At 51.2% G+C, this 15,179-nt stretch overlaps 1 protein-coding gene across 2 annotated transcripts in view; it reads right to left on the minus strand.

The window, feature by feature from the left end:
* Positions 1-914: 914 nt before the first annotated feature.
* The window catches only part of notch1b (notch receptor 1b), a 119,824-nt gene continuing 105,559 nt past the window's right edge, over positions 915-15,179 (minus strand). For both annotated transcript variants that reach the window (XM_072240432.1, XM_072240431.1), the window contains 2 exons: positions 13,922-14,019; positions 915-2,942 (listed from right to left, as the gene is read on the minus strand). In XM_072240432.1, the coding sequence (XP_072096533.1) occupies positions 1,572-2,942; positions 13,922-14,019 (1,469 nt within the window). In that variant the 3' untranslated portion in view covers positions 915-1,571. The remainder of the gene's footprint in view (positions 2,943-13,921; positions 14,020-15,179) is intronic.

The following is a 15,179-nucleotide window of genomic DNA, read 5'->3' on the forward strand; positions in this document are numbered from 1 at the left end:
ACACGAAGTCAAACACCTACTAAACCAAGAGGTGGCAGAGGGAGGGACGGGGAGGAGACTCCGAGCAGGAGTGAATGGGGGATGGTGGGGAAGGAATAAGAGTGGGTGTAGACCTTGCTTGCTAACTCACAGCACCTTGAACCATTAACTTTCTGACCTTTTTCCTTGCAGCCCCGCCTGACCAGAATAACTTAAACGCCATTTAACTTTAAACATAGTGTCATTATTGAATCAAGTCAGAAAAGCAGACTTCTGCACAATATGATTACAGAGATCAAAAACTGAAATCATCTCTCTCAGTAACTTGTCAACGACAAGTGTTCCATTTCCTGGTTTCAGTCACAGGACAGAATTGACAATTATGAGCTGAGCGTCCTCGGAGAACATTAACATGACGCCCCCCTGATAATACTGAAAACTAAACACGCAAAGGATGCAGTAATTTGTTCCAAATGTGCTGTCCGCCACAACATGTGAATTCACGTCATCAAATGCCCTAGTTGGGGGGGTGAGGAGGGGGCTCAGTCCTGTCGCACACACACAGACGTGGATGTGAACGTACACGAGTGTGAAAGCAAGTGTGCGAGAATAAGCCATAGGGATGGAGGGTGTGGGGGAGGCAACCTGAGGGTGTGTAAACGTGGAAATCAGCGGCTGTGTGACTGTGTGTGTGTGAGGGTGTGACTGTGTGTGTGTGACTGCGTGTGTGTGAGGGTATGACTGTGTGAAAGACTTATGACTGTGAGTGTGTGTGTATGAGAGACTGTGAATGTAGAGTGTGTGTGTGAGAAGCTGTGACTTGTGAATGTGAAGTGTGTGCGCATGCCGGAGTGTGTGAGTGTAAGCGCGAGGGGTGTGAATGTGTGAGAGTGTGCGTGTGAGGGGCTGTGACAGAGAGAGAGTGTGTGTGTGTGAGAGGTTGTGGAAGACTCACTGTGTGCCAGTGAGTGAACTGGGTTGAATTTGCCAGCGTGTACACTTACCTAAGGGACCAGCACTGGTCACTGGTGTGCTGTGGGGCAGAGAGGGCACACTTACCCAAACACAAACTTATTTTCACTCTTTTCTTCAAAGATTCTGAACTCATATATAAATATAAGTCATACTATTTTTATACATTTATCATTAGCAAGAGATCGAACAGCTAAAAATTCATTGACACAAAAACCAGCTATCTATTCTTTCTGTTTTAAAAGTGTCAGGTTTCTATAAAAACAACACTGTCTCTAACCATCAGTCAGGCTCTGAGATGGAGTATTAGCATCCATAAAATAAACTGCCCATACCTCAAACATAACAAAAAGAAAAGAATTAAATAAAATAAAAACGGTAAAAATGTAAAGTACATAAATAAATTAAAGGAAAACACAGAACAAAAATCCGTCCCTTGTTCGTTTGCTCCTAATCGGACACTGGACACGGCCTCCTCTGACAGTCCAACGAATGGGTCCCCGCTGTTGCATCTCACATCGGCTGCCCCCTCCTCTGTGTGGCTGAGCTGCCTGAACCCCAGGGGGTTTGGGGGGGGGGAGATGAGAACGGGTTTGTGGGGGGGAGGGGCTGGAAAGTTCTCACTTGAAGACCTGATCGGAGAGAAGTCCCTTCTGGGAGTGCATGCTGGTCGGGGGACTGGAGATGCCCTCTGACCAGTCAGACATGTTGGAGCGGGGCGAGGAGCTGGACCACTGGTCGGGGGACTCGGGCGAGGGGGTCAGGAAAGGGTGGTCGGCCAGATGCAGCTGGTGGTTGGGCGTGTTGTCCAATGGGGAGGAGTAGCCGTGCTGCGAGGGGGGGGTCAGGAACTGAGTGGTGGCCATCGACTGACTCATGGAGCTCGGCAGCGAGGTTGGGAGGAGCTGGGTCTCCTGGGCCGATATGGCGTGGACCGGCAGGCTGCCGCCCCCCAGCTGGGGCAAGTCAGTCTGCCGCGGGTCAGCACCACAGTAGTTCTGGCCCAGGGAGTGAGCAGAGCCGCTGGGCATGGCACTGAGTGCTGAGACGCCCGGAGGCGGCTGCTGCATCAGATGCGGCTGCGGCAGGGCAGTGGTGCTGGTCAGGCCTTGGTAGCTGACGATCTGTGACAAGGAGGTGTTGGGCAGCCCGTTGTGTAGAGAGGTGATCATTCCATGCTGACTCTGCTGCAGGCCCCTGGCATGGCCCTGAGCTGGGTTCCTCATCGGGTTGTAAGGGTTCTGGACCATCCCCGTCTGCATCTGCGTCAGCCAGTCGCACTGGCCGCTCATTGCGCCGGCCCCTCCCAAGTTCATGGTCATTGAGGTGCTGCTGATGGCCTGCCCGTTGGAGCTGGGCAGGTGGGAGAGACGGGGAGCCACCGACTCAAAGACCATCCTGTTGCTCCCTCCCAGCGTCTCCTGCTTCCTGCCCATGCCTAGATGGCCCAAGTTGAGGTGGCCGTCCACTGCCAACCCCTGCAGATGGTTGAGCTGGATGGAAGGCGACTGTTGGAAGGGAGGTGTCAACAGAGGAGGCGAGGCCACGTCTGACAGGTAGGCATGGGAGGACTCCATGGAATCAACAGGAGACAAGACCAAGGAGCTGTCCAACAGGCTTCCCTTCCCGTCCTGGGACTTCTTCCTCTTTACCTTGGCTTCTTTGGACTCCTTGCCACTGGCCCCCTTGGCGCTGCTCTTCCGAGACTTCTTGCTGGGGCCAGATGGCTTGGCGTTGCCCATGTAACCGTTGGGCGAGCAGATGGGTGGAGAGAGGCTGGTGGCGTTGCCGCCCATCTGCACCTGGGGGCTCCTCACCAGGTTGTATTCATCCAGCAGCCTCACGATGTCGTGGTGCATGCGCTCCTGCGCTATGTCGCGGGGCAGCCGGTCCATGTGATCAGTGATCTCGCGGTTCGCAAAGTGCTCGAGCAGGAGCTTGCCCGTCTCGTAGCTCCCTTCCCGCGCTGCCAGGAAGAGCGGAGTTTCCTCCTGAAGGAGAAGAAAGGACAGAGGACGGTGGTGGGTCAGGCAGGCCTACAATGTCAAACACTCTAAAATAGGCATACGACACCAAAACATAACAAATTGGCCACTTTACCCTTTAAGCCTCCTGTTCCATCCAATGTGATCACCCGTCCTTCTGTCCTACACCACTGGGCTCCTATTGTATCTACACATCACTGGGCTCCTACAGTGTCCACACATCACTGGGCTCCTACAGTGTCCACACATCACTGGGTTCCTACAGTGTCCACACATCACTGGGCTCCTACGGTGTCTACACATCACTGGGCTCCTACGGTGTCCACACATCACTGGGCTCCTACAGTGTCCACACATCACTGGGCTCCTACAGTGTCCACACATCACTGGGCTCCTATTGTATCTACACATCACTGGGCTCCTATTGTATCTACACATCACTGGGCTCCTACAGTGTCCACACATCACTGGGCTCCTACAGTGTCCACACATCACTGGGCTCCTACAGTGTCCACACATCACTGGGCTCCTACAGTGTCCACACATCACTGGGCTCCTACGGTGTCCACACATCACTGGGCTCCTACAGTGTCCACACATCACTGGGCTCCTACAGTGTCTACACATCACTGGGCTCCTACAGTGTCCACACATCACTGGGCTCCTATTGTATCTACACATCACTGGGCTCCTACAGTGTCCACACATCACTGGGCTCCTACAGTGTCCACACATCACTGGGCTCCTACAGTGTCTACACATCACTGGGCTCCTACAGTGTCCACACATCACTGGGCTCCTACAGTGTCCACACATCACTGGGCTCCTACAGTGTCCACACATCACTGGGCTCCTACGGTGTCTACACATCACTGGGCTCCTACAGTGTCCACACATCACTGGGCTCCTACAGTGTCCACACATCACTGGGCTCCTACAGTGTCCACACATCACTGGGCTCCTACAGTGTCCACACATCACTGGGCTGCTACAGTGTCTACACATCACTGGGCTCCTACGGTGTCTACACATCACTGGGCTCCTACGGTGTCCACACATCACTGGGCTCCTACAGTGTCCACACATCACTGGGCTCCTACAGTGTCCACACATCACTGGGCTCCTACGGTGTCCACACATCACTGGGCTCCTATTGTATCTACACATCACTGGGCTCCTACAGTGTCCACACATCACTGGGCTCCTACAGTGTCCACACATCACTGGGCTCCTACAGTGTCTACACATCACTGGGCTCCTACAGTGTCCACACATCACTGGGCTCCTACAGTGTCTACACATCACTGGGCTCCTACAGTGTCCACACATCACTGGGCTCCTACAGTGTCTACACATCACTGGGCTCCTATTGTATCTACACATCACTGGGCTCCTACAGTGTCCACACATCACTGGGCTCCTACAGTGTCCACACATCACTGGGCTCCTACAGTGTCTACACATCACTGGGCTCCTATTGTATCTACACATCACTGGGCTCCTACAGTGTCCACACATCACTGGGCTCCTACAGTGTCCACACATCACTGGGCTCCTACAGTGTCCACACATCACTGGGCTCCTACAGTGTCCACACATCACTGGGCTCCTACAGTGTCCACACATCACTGGGCTCCTACAGTGTCCACACATCACTGGGTTCCTACAGTGTCCACACATCACTGGGCTCCTACAGTGTCCACACATCACTGGGCTCCTACAGTGTCTACACATCACTGGGCCCCTACAGTGTCCACACATCACTGGGCTCCTACAGTGTCCACACATCACTGGGCTCCTACAGTGTCCACACATCACTGGGCTCCTACAGTGTCCACACATCACTGGGCTCCTACAGTGTCCACACATCACTGGGCTCCTATTGTATCTACACATCACTGGGCTCCTACAGTGTCCACACATCACTGGGCTCCTACAGTGTCCACACATCACTGGGCTCCTACGGTGTCCACACATCACTGGGCTCCTACGGTGTCCACACATCACTGGGCTCCTACGGTGTCCACACATCACTGGGCTCCTACGGTGTCTACACATCACTGGGTTCCTACGGTGTCCACACATCACTGGGCTCCTACAGTGTCCACACATCACTGGGCTCCTACGGTGTCTACACATCACTGGGTTCCTACGGTGTCTACACATCACTGGGCTCCTACGGTGTCTACACATCACTGGGCTCCTATTGTATCTACACATCACTGGGCTCCTACAGTGTCCACACATCACTGGGCTCCTACAGTGTCCACACATCACTGGGCTCCTACAGTGTCTACACATCACTGGGCTCCTACAGTGTCTACACATCACTGGGTTCCTACGGTGTCCACACATCACTGGGCTCCTACAGTGTCCACACATCACTGGGCTCCTACAGTGTCCACACATCACTGGGCTCCTACAGTGTCCACACATCACTGGGCTCCTACAGTGTCCACACATCACTGGGCTCCTACAGTGTCCACACATCACTGGGCTCCTACAGTGTCCACACATCACTGGGCTCCTACAGTGTCCACACATCACTGGGCTCCTACAGTGTCCACACATCACTGGGCTCCTACAGTGTCCACACATCACTGGGCTCCTATTGTATCTACACATCACTGGGCTCCTACAGTGTCCACACATCACTGGGCTCCTACAGTGTCCACACATCACTGGGCTCCTACAGTGTCCACACATCACTGGGTTCCTACAGTGTCCACACATCACTGGGTTCCTACAGTGTCCACACATCACTGGGCTCCTACAGTGTCCACACATCACTGGGCTCCTACAGTGTCTACACATCACTGGGCTCCTACAGTGTCCACACATCACTGGGCTCCTACAGTGTCTACACATCACTGGGTTCCTACAGTGTCTACACATCACTGGGCTCCTACAGTGTCCACACATCACTGGGCTCCTACAGTGTCCACACATCACTGGGCTCCTATTGTATCTACACATCACTGGGCTCCTACAGTGTCCACACATCACTGGGCTCCTACAGTGTCCACACATCACTGGGCTCCTATTGTATCTACACATCACTGGGCTCCTACAGTGTCCACACATCACTGGGCTCCTACAGTGTCCACACATCGCTGGGCTCCTACAGTGTCCACACATCACTGGGCTCCTACAGTGTCCACACATCACTGGGCTCCTACAGTGTCCACACATCACTGGGCTCCTACAGTGTCCACACATCACTGGGCTCCTACAGTGTCCACACATCACTGGGCTCCTACAGTGTCCACACATCACTGGGCTCCTACAGTGTCCACACATCACTGGGCTGCTACTGTATCCACACATCACTGGGCTCCTACAGTGTCCACACATCACTGGGCTGCTATTGTATCCACACATCACTGGGCTCCTACAGTGTCCACACATCACTGGGCTCCTACGGTGTCCACACATCACTGGGCTCCTACAGTGTCCACACATCACTGGGCTCCTACAGTGTCTACACATCACTGGGCTCCTACAGTGTCCACACATCACTGGGCTCCTATTGTATCTACACATCACTGGGCTCCTACAGTGTCCACACATCACTGGGCTCCTACAGTGTCCACACATCACTGGGCTCCTACAGTGTCTACACATCACTGGGCTCCTACAGTGTCCACACATCACTGGGCTCCTACAGTGTCCACACATCACTGGGCTCCTACAGTGTCCACACATCACTGGGCTCCTACAGTGTCCACACATCACTGGGCTCCTACAGTGTCCACACATCACTGGGCTCCTACGGTGTCTACACATCACTGGGCTCCTACGGTGTCCACACATCACTGGGCTCCTACAGTGTCCACACATCACTGGGCTCCTACAGTGTCTACACATCACTGGGCTCCTACAGTGTCCACACATCACTGGGCTCCTACAGTGTCTACACATCACTGGGCTCCTACAGTGTCCACACATCACTGGGCTCCTACAGTGTCTACACATCACTGGGCTCCTATTGTATCTACACATCACTGGGCTCCTACAGTGTCCACACATCACTGGGCTCCTACAGTGTCCACACATCACTGGGCTCCTACAGTGTCCACACATCACTGGGCTCCTACAGTGTCCACACATCACTGGGCTCCTACAGTGTCTACACATCACTGGGCTCCTACAGTGTCTACACATCACTGGGCTCCTATTGTATCTACACATCACTGGGCTCCTACAGTGTCCACACATCACTGGGCTCCTACAGTGTCCACACATCACTGGGCTCCTACAGTGTCCACACATCACTGGGCTCCTACGGTGTCTACACATCACTGGGCTCCTACAGTGTCTACACATCACTGGGCTCCTATTGTATCTACACATCACTGGGCTCCTACAGTGTCCACACATCACTGGGCTCCTACAGTGTCCACACATCACTGGGCTCCTACAGTGTCTACACATCACTGGGCTCCTACAGTGTCTACACATCACTGGGTTCCTACGGTGTCTACACATCACTGGGCTCCTACAGTGTCTACACATCACTGGGCTCCTACAGTGTCCACACATCACTGGGCTCCTACAGTGTCCACACATCACTGGGCTCCTACAGTGTCCACACATCACTGGGCTCCTACAGTGTCCACACATCACTGGGCTCCTACAGTGTCCACACATCACTGGGCTCCTACAGTGTCCACACATCACTGGGCTCCTACAGTGTCCACACATCACTGGGCTGCTACAGTGTCTACACATCACTGGGCTCCTACGGTGTCTACACATCACTGGGCTCCTACGGTGTCCACACATCACTGGGCTCCTACAGTGTCCACACATCACTGGGCTCCTACAGTGTCCACACATCACTGGGCTCCTACGGTGTCCACACATCACTGGGCTCCTATTGTATCTACACATCACTGGGCTCCTACAGTGTCCACACATCACTGGGCTCCTACAGTGTCCACACATCACTGGGCTCCTACAGTGTCCACACATCACTGGGCTCCTACAGTGTCCACACATCACTGGGCTCCTACAGTGTCTACACATCACTGGGCTCCTACAGTGTCCACACATCACTGGGCTCCTACAGTGTCTACACATCACTGGGCTCCTATTGTATCTACACATCACTGGGCTCCTACAGTGTCCACACATCACTGGGCTCCTACAGTGTCCACACATCACTGGGCTCCTACAGTGTCCACACATCACTGGGCTCCTACAGTGTCCACACATCACTGGGCTCCTACAGTGTCTACACATCACTGGGCTCCTACAGTGTCTACACATCACTGGGCTCCTATTGTATCTACACATCACTGGGCTCCTACAGTGTCCACACATCACTGGGCTCCTACAGTGTCCACACATCACTGGGCTCCTACAGTGTCCACACATCACTGGGCTCCTACGGTGTCTACACATCACTGGGCTCCTACAGTGTCTACACATCACTGGGCTCCTACTGTATCTACACATCACTGGGCTCCTACAGTGTCCACACATCACTGGGCTCCTACAGTGTCCACACATCACTGGGCTCCTACAGTGTCTACACATCACTGGGCTCCTACAGTGTCTACACATCACTGGGTTCCTACGGTGTCTACACATCACTGGGCTCCTACAGTGTCTACACATCACTGGGCTCCTACAGTGTCCACACATCACTGGGCTCCTACAGTGTCCACACATCACTGGGCTCCTACAGTGTCCACACATCACTGGGCTCCTACAGTGTCCACACATCACTGGGCTCCTACAGTGTCCACACATCACTGGGCTCCTACAGTGTCTACACATCACTGGGTTCCTACAGTGTCCACACATCACTGGGCTCCTACAGTGTCCACACATCACTGGGCTCCTATTGTATCTACACATCACTGGGCTCCTACAGTGTCTACACATCACTGGGTTCCTACAGTGTCCACACATCACTGGGCTCCTACAGTGTCCACACATCACTGGGCTCCTACAGTGTCTACACATCACTGGGCTCCTACAGTGTCCACACATCACTGGGCTCCTACAGTGTCCACACATCACTGGGTTCCTACAGTGTCTACACATCACTGGGTTCCTACAGTGTCTACACATCACTGGGTTCCTACAGTGTCCACACATCACTGGGCTCCTACAGTGTCCACACATCACTGGGCTCCTATTGTATCTACACATCACTGGGCTCCTACAGTGTCCACACATCACTGGGCTCCTACAGTGTCCACACATCACTGGGCTCCTATTGTATCTACACATCACTGGGCTCCTACAGTGTCCACACATCACTGGGCTCCTACAGTGTCCACACATCGCTGGGCTCCTACAGTGTCCACACATCACTGGGCTCCTACAGTGTCCACACATCACTGGGCTCCTACAGTGTCCACACATCACTGGGCTCCTACGGTGTCCACACATCACTGGGCTCCTACGGTGTCCACACATCACTGGGCTCCTACGGTGTCCACACATCACTGGGCTCCTACGGTGTCCACACATCACTGGGCTCCTACGGTGTCCACACATCACTGGGCTCCTACAGTGTCCACACATCACTGGGCTCCTACAGTGTCCACACATCACTGGGCTCCTACAGTGTCCACACATCACTGGGCTCCTACAGTGTCCACACATCACTGGGCTCCTACAGTGTCCACACATCACTGGGCTGCTACTGTATCCACACATCACTGGGCTCCTACAGTGTCCACACATCACTGGGCTGCTATTGTATCCACACATCACTGGGCTCCTACAGTGTCCACACATCACTGGGCTCCTATTGTATCTACACATCACTGGGCTCCTACAGTGTCCACACATCACTGGGCTCCTACAGTGTCCACACATCACTGGGCTCCTACAGTGTCCACACATCACTGGGCTGCTACAGTGTCCACACATCACTGGGCTCCTACAGTGTCCACACATCACTGGGCTCCTACAGTGTCTACACATCACTGGGTTCCTACAGTGTCCACACATCACTGGGCTGCTACAGTGTCTACACATCACTGGGCTCCTACAGTGTCCACACATCACTGGGCTGCTATTGTATCCACACATCACTGGGCTCCTACAGTGTCCACACATCACTGGGCTCCTACAGTGTCCACACATCACTGGGCTCCTACAGTGTCCACACATCACTGGGCTGCTATTGTATCCACACATCACTGGGCTCCTACAGTGTCCACACATCACTGGGCTCCTAGTGTATCTACACATCACTGGGCTCCTACAGTGTCCACACATCACTGGGCTCCTACAGTGTCTACACATCACTGGGCTCCTACAGTGTCCACACATCACTGGGCTGCTATTGTATCCACACATCACTGGGCTCCTACAGTGTCCACACATCACTGGGCTCCTATTGTATCTACACATCACTGGGCTCCTACAGTGTCCACACATCACTGGGCTCCTACAGTGTCCACACATCACTGGGCTCCTACAGTGTCCACACATCACTGGGCTCCTACAGTGTCTACACATCACTGGGCTCCTACAGTGTCCACACATCACTGGGCTCCTACAGTGTCCACACATCACTGGGCTCCTACAGTGTCTACACATCACTGGGCTCCTACAGTGTCCACACATCACTGGGCTCCTACAGTGTCCACACATCACTGGGCTCCTACAGTGTCCAAATATGATTTGATCTTACTTCTAAATGTGAATATGATTAGTCACTCCAAAGATGCACAACCTCTCGAGCAAAGGTTTTTCTCATTGTCCTCACCCACCCCCTACCCTAGTTGGGAAGACATCTATCAAGCTGTTTAAGAATTTTACATCTTGTGCTGTAATCATCTGTAGAGAAGGTGGGCCTGATTTACTCACTCCCCTCGGGATAATCCCCTCTTCCCAGAACTAGTGAGCCTTTCTTGTGTTGCTCTAGACCAGGGGTTCCCAGCCTGGGGAGCACGGATCCCTTGCTTAATGGTATTGGTTCATGGCATAAAGAAGGTTGGGAACCCTGCCCTAAAGCATAGTCTTTGCTAACTGGAGACAAAAAAAACTACACAGCACTCGAGATGAGGTCCATCTGGGCCCCAGATAATTGCAATAGGACTTACTTGTAAAAACATATAGTTTGTTAGTTTAATTGCATGCTGTACCCACATGCTGATTGTCTGTGGTTCACTAATGAGACACTGAGGTTCCCTCTGTGTGACAACATTTTTGCAGCTTTTCTGTCTTTCGTTCAAACTGACTAACTATATTCTCCGTTTCCTATTCCATCTGCTTTAATCTTGCCCTTTCATATAACCTATTCATCTCCCCTCTTAGCCTCTCCACACCTTTCTTAACAGCTTTCTTTTCCCCTTGAGTTTGGTATTAACAACAGACATTAGACAGACCATCACCCAAACTACTGACATAGACTGTGAATAAACGTCTCTTGCCACACCCCATTAATTAAAAGCCAATTGATAGTGAGCTACTGTATATAAACTAACCCTAAATCCATGCCAGTGCATTATCCTAATCCCACAACCCTTAATTTAGGGTGGCTCTTTACCAAATGCCTTTTGAAACTTGACTTGTGTATATGAGAGTAACACACACCAAATGCTGGAGGGGCTGAGCAGGTCAGGCAGCATTTACACCTCACTGTGAATGGAGACAGTGAGGCAGACGAAATGAGTTCCTCCCAGCACTTTGTGTGTGTTACCCTGGGTTTCCAGCATCTGCAGAATCTCGTGTTTATGACTGACATATATTACTTCTTTTTCTATATTGCCTGTACTTGAAAACTCTTAACAGATTTGTTAAAAAGACTTCTCTTTTATTGAAACTGCGTAATCATGTTATGATTAATACTTTGAGCGCCCATGTTCCTAATAATGGGCTGTAACATTTGCCTTCTCTACAGCTAAGCTATTGGACTATGGGTCCTTGCTTTTTCTTCCTTATCCAAGATTATGGTTTCAATTCTCACACCCCATTTTGCACAATCCTCGCTGATTTGACACATTTTACTGTAGGTTTTGATAAATACAGCTAATCTTTGGGAAAAAAGTCAGGGAAGTTCTGAAAGATCCAAACCAATGCAGCCATTGTTCCTGCAGCTAAATCCTAAATCCAGCAAAGTCAACAATTAGACACAGTAGGCAAGGATGGATTTTAGTCCTATTAATTTCTCCAGTACTATTTCTTCATGAACAGTAATTGCTCATTCTCACTGGAGCCTTGAACTCTCTGTTTCTGGTACTTTTTTTTTCTCCTTTTCTTCTGTAACAGTTTGTAAAATGTCCCTTTACTGTCATTAAAATGATCCCAGATTTTGCCAGGAGCTGTGTTTCCTTGAGGAAGTCTTATTTTCACAATCCTATGCAAGGTCTTATAAACTGATTTGATTCTCTTGCTGGTTTATTTGCAAGTTACTGTGTCTCTTTGCCAACTTTTCGGTTATCTTTTGTACACGTTCTAAATCCCTTCCAATCTTCAGACTTATCTGCTCTTTTTGGCAACATTATAAACTGTGCTCCTTAATCTAATCGTATCTTTATCTTTATTTGATAAACATGGCCAGCTCATATTTCTCACAGAGTTTTTCTTACGAGAATGGATGTTTGTTAAGACACGGAAGCAGCCTATTTAATCCACTATGCCCAAGCTGGCTCTTTCAATGAGCTATCCAAACAGACTCACTCCCCCAATCTCTCTCTATAACCTCTTTCACATCATGTATCTATCCAATTTCTGTTTGAAGGATGCTCTTGAATCTGTCTTCATTACCCCTTCAGCCAACAAATATAACTTGGGGGTGGTGTAGAGGAGATTTACGAGGTTGATTCCGGAGATGAGGGGGTTAACCTCTGAGGGGAGATTAAGGTGCCTGGGACTAAACTTGCTGGAATTCAGATGATGAGAGGGGATCTTATAGAAATATATAAAATCATGAAGGGGGAAGATAAGATAGAGGCAGGAAAGTTGTTTGCACTGGTAAGTAGACTAGAACGGGGGACATAGCCTCAAGATCTGAGGGGATAGACTTAGGATGGAGGCTGGAGGCCCAGAGTGTGTCCTGGGGTTGGAGGACTCTGTGTGTGTGTGTGTGTCTGTTAAGGGGTGTGTATACGTGTGTGTGTGTGCGTGTTAAGGGGTGTGTGTGTGTTAAGAGGTGTGTGTGTGTGTGTTAAGGGGTGTGTGTGTGTGTGTGTCTGTTAAGGGGTGTGTGTGTGTGCGCGCGCGTGTGTACGTGTGTGTTAAGAGGTGTGTGTGTATGTGTTAAGGGGTGTGTGTGTGTGTGTGTCTGTTAAGGGGGGTGTGTGCGTGTGTGTGTGTGTGTGGTAAGAGGTGTGTGTGTGTCTGTTAAGGGGGGGTGTGCGTGTGTGTGTTGAGAGTGTGTGTGTGTGTGTGTGTGTGTGTGTGTGTGTGTGTTGGTGGGAGGGAGGAAAGGGGCTTGGTTTTGCGGTTGTTGTTTTGTTGCTTGTTATGTTCTGCTGAACATTGTGGGTGTGTTGTGTTGGTGCTGAAATGCGTGGCCCCCAGCACACCCCGAGCTGTGTCAGTTGCTAACACAATTCGCACGTTTCACTGTCTGTTTCGATGTACACGTGATAAATTAATCTGAACCCGAGATGAGGAGAAGCTGCCTTTCCCAGAGAGTAGTAAGTCTATGGAATTCTCTGCAAGAGATTCTCTGTTTGTGTTGCTATGGAATTTTCTGCCCAGGGAAACAATAGAGGCTACCTCATTAAATCTATTTAAGATATTTAGATAAGATCTCCCATAGCAGGGGAATTAATGGCTGTGGGGAAAAGGTGGAGCTGAGTCCAAGGCAAGATAAGACATGATCTCATTGAATGGCAGAACAGGCTCGATGGGCCAAATGGCCGACTCCTGCTCCTATAACTTATGGAACACCTTGCTTTGTAAGTATGCTTCTCTTCGTGCCCCCTCTAGTTTTCTGGTACTGAGTGAGACCACCATGTCCTGCCTCCCCAGGCCCCACAGTGTCAGTGTACCCCCAGTCTCCTCACCTTGTTATCCTGCATGTCCTTGTTGGCTCCGTTTTTCAGCAGGACCATCGTGGCCTCCACGTTGTTGACGGCAGCTGCCCAGTGTAGGGCTGACTTCCCTGGGGTGACAGAAACACAATGGGCTTTAGTCAACAAGCCTCAACCCAGTCTCCTAGTCCTCTTTATTCGGGAGTCCACCCCTTTTCATTGGGGACTTGGGGTAGGGAGTGTGGCAGAAAACAGTAACCCCGCACAGCTTTCTACACTGGTTTGCAGCTTTCCAGACACCTACCATTTTCCATTTCTGCGACCAGCAGGAGTCAGTGTATCATATATATATATATATCACTTCATCCCCACCATTCGATCTTCAGTCACCTGGTGCACCTGGGGCAGGGTCAGTCAGTGGGGATATTCTCCTGGACATGGGAATGGGTCAGTCAGTGGGGATATTCTCCTGGACATGGGGTGGGTCAGTCAGTGGGGATATTCTCCTGGACATGGGGTGGGTCAGTCAGTGGGGATATTCTCCTGGACATGGGGTGGGTCAGTCAGTGGGGATATTCTCCTGGACATGGGGTGGGTCAGTCAGTGGGGATATTCTCCTGGACATGGGGTGGGTCAGTCAGTGGGGATATTCTCCTGGACATGGGGTGGGTCAGTCAGTGGGAATATTCTCCTGGACATGGGAATGGGTCAGTCAGTGGGGATATTCTCCTGGACATGGGAATGGGTCAGTCAGTGGGGATATTCTCCTGGACATGGGGTGGATCAGTCAGTGCGGATATTCTCCTGGACATGGGGTGGGTCAGTCAGTGGGGATATTCTCCTGACATGGGGTGGGTCAGTCAGTGGGGGTATTCTCCTGGACATGGGGTGGGTCAGTCAGTGGGGATATTCTCCTGGACATGGGATGGGTCAGTCAGTGGGGATATTCTCCTGGACATGGGGTGGGTCAGTCAGTGGGGATATTCTCCTGGACATGGATTTCAGTAAGGCCTTTGACAAGGTCCCGCATGGGAGATTAGTTAGGAAAATTCAATCGCTAGATATACATGGAGAGGTGGTAAATTGGATTAGACATTGGCTCAATGGAAGAAGCCAGAGAGTGGTGGTAGAGAATTGCTTCTCTGAGTGGAGGCCTGTGACTAGTGGTGTGCCACAGGGATCAGTGCTGGGTCCATTGTTATTTGTCATCTATATCAATGATCTGGATGATAATGTGGTAAATTGGATCAGCAAATTTGCTGATGATACAAAGATTAGAGGTGTAGTAGAC

This window comes from Mobula birostris, chromosome 22 (assembly GCF_030028105.1).
Source record: "Mobula birostris isolate sMobBir1 chromosome 22, sMobBir1.hap1, whole genome shotgun sequence".
NCBI lineage: Eukaryota > Metazoa > Chordata > Chondrichthyes > Myliobatiformes > Myliobatidae > Mobula > Mobula birostris.